This window comes from Octopus bimaculoides, chromosome 22 (assembly GCF_001194135.2).
Source record: "Octopus bimaculoides isolate UCB-OBI-ISO-001 chromosome 22, ASM119413v2, whole genome shotgun sequence".
NCBI classification, from domain to species: Eukaryota; Metazoa; Mollusca; class Cephalopoda; order Octopoda; family Octopodidae; genus Octopus; species Octopus bimaculoides.
Window position 1 is genome coordinate 36,579,882 of NC_069002.1, and position 671 is coordinate 36,580,552.

General features: G+C 39.6%; 1 protein-coding gene across 1 annotated transcript in view; it reads right to left on the reverse strand.

Moving 5' to 3' along the window:
* LOC106867757 (transmembrane channel-like protein 3) overlaps nt 1-393 on the reverse strand; it is a 63,067-nt gene extending 62,674 nt beyond the window's left edge. Inside the window, exon 1 of the mRNA XM_014912728.2 lies at nt 326-393. Within this exon, the coding sequence (XP_014768214.2) occupies nt 326-393 (68 nt within the window). The remainder of the gene's footprint in view (nt 1-325) is intronic.
* Nucleotides 394-671: the final 278 nt, after the last annotated feature.

The window sequence follows — 671 nt, forward strand, 5'->3', positions numbered from 1 at the left end:
TATATATATATATATATATGCTTAAACTGAAAGCATAAATATATCAAAATATCCAAATTTTAACGAGACACATGTTTCTGCAAGCTGAGAGGCTCTAAACCTCAAAGGAATAGTTCATTCAGAACTCTCGTACATTCCTGCGTCGTAATGTATTTTGAAAAATGGATAAACTGAAAGATGTAGCTTCGTTTAAGAAGCAGTCTCCTGCATAGTACCGAAGGTTCGAATGGAATATTTGAAAAATAAGGCGGACCTGGTTCATACAACAGCAGAACGACAATGATAAGAAGAAAGAAAGGACATGTTACGTAATATATTCACTGACCTTTCAGATTTGGAACTCTGGCCTTTCTTTCGATGTGACTGTCGTTTGTTACTTAAATATTTCATCATGTCTTCGTCTTGAGTTTCGTCTGCGCTGCTGCCGTTATTCTGATGCGCTTTTCCAGCTTTAGAACCCGCATTTAAACCAGGACTTCCCTTTTCACCAACCAACACATGGATGCTGTTACCACTACTACTACTATTATTAAGATTATGAGTATGATTACTTCGTTGAAGGTCTTGTGGCGTTACCACGACGACAGGTATGTCTTGGGCTTCCTCCGTCCACGAAGAACATGGCCGACCAGAATCCGATGAGCGATAACCAGTTTGCCGAGTGATGTCCA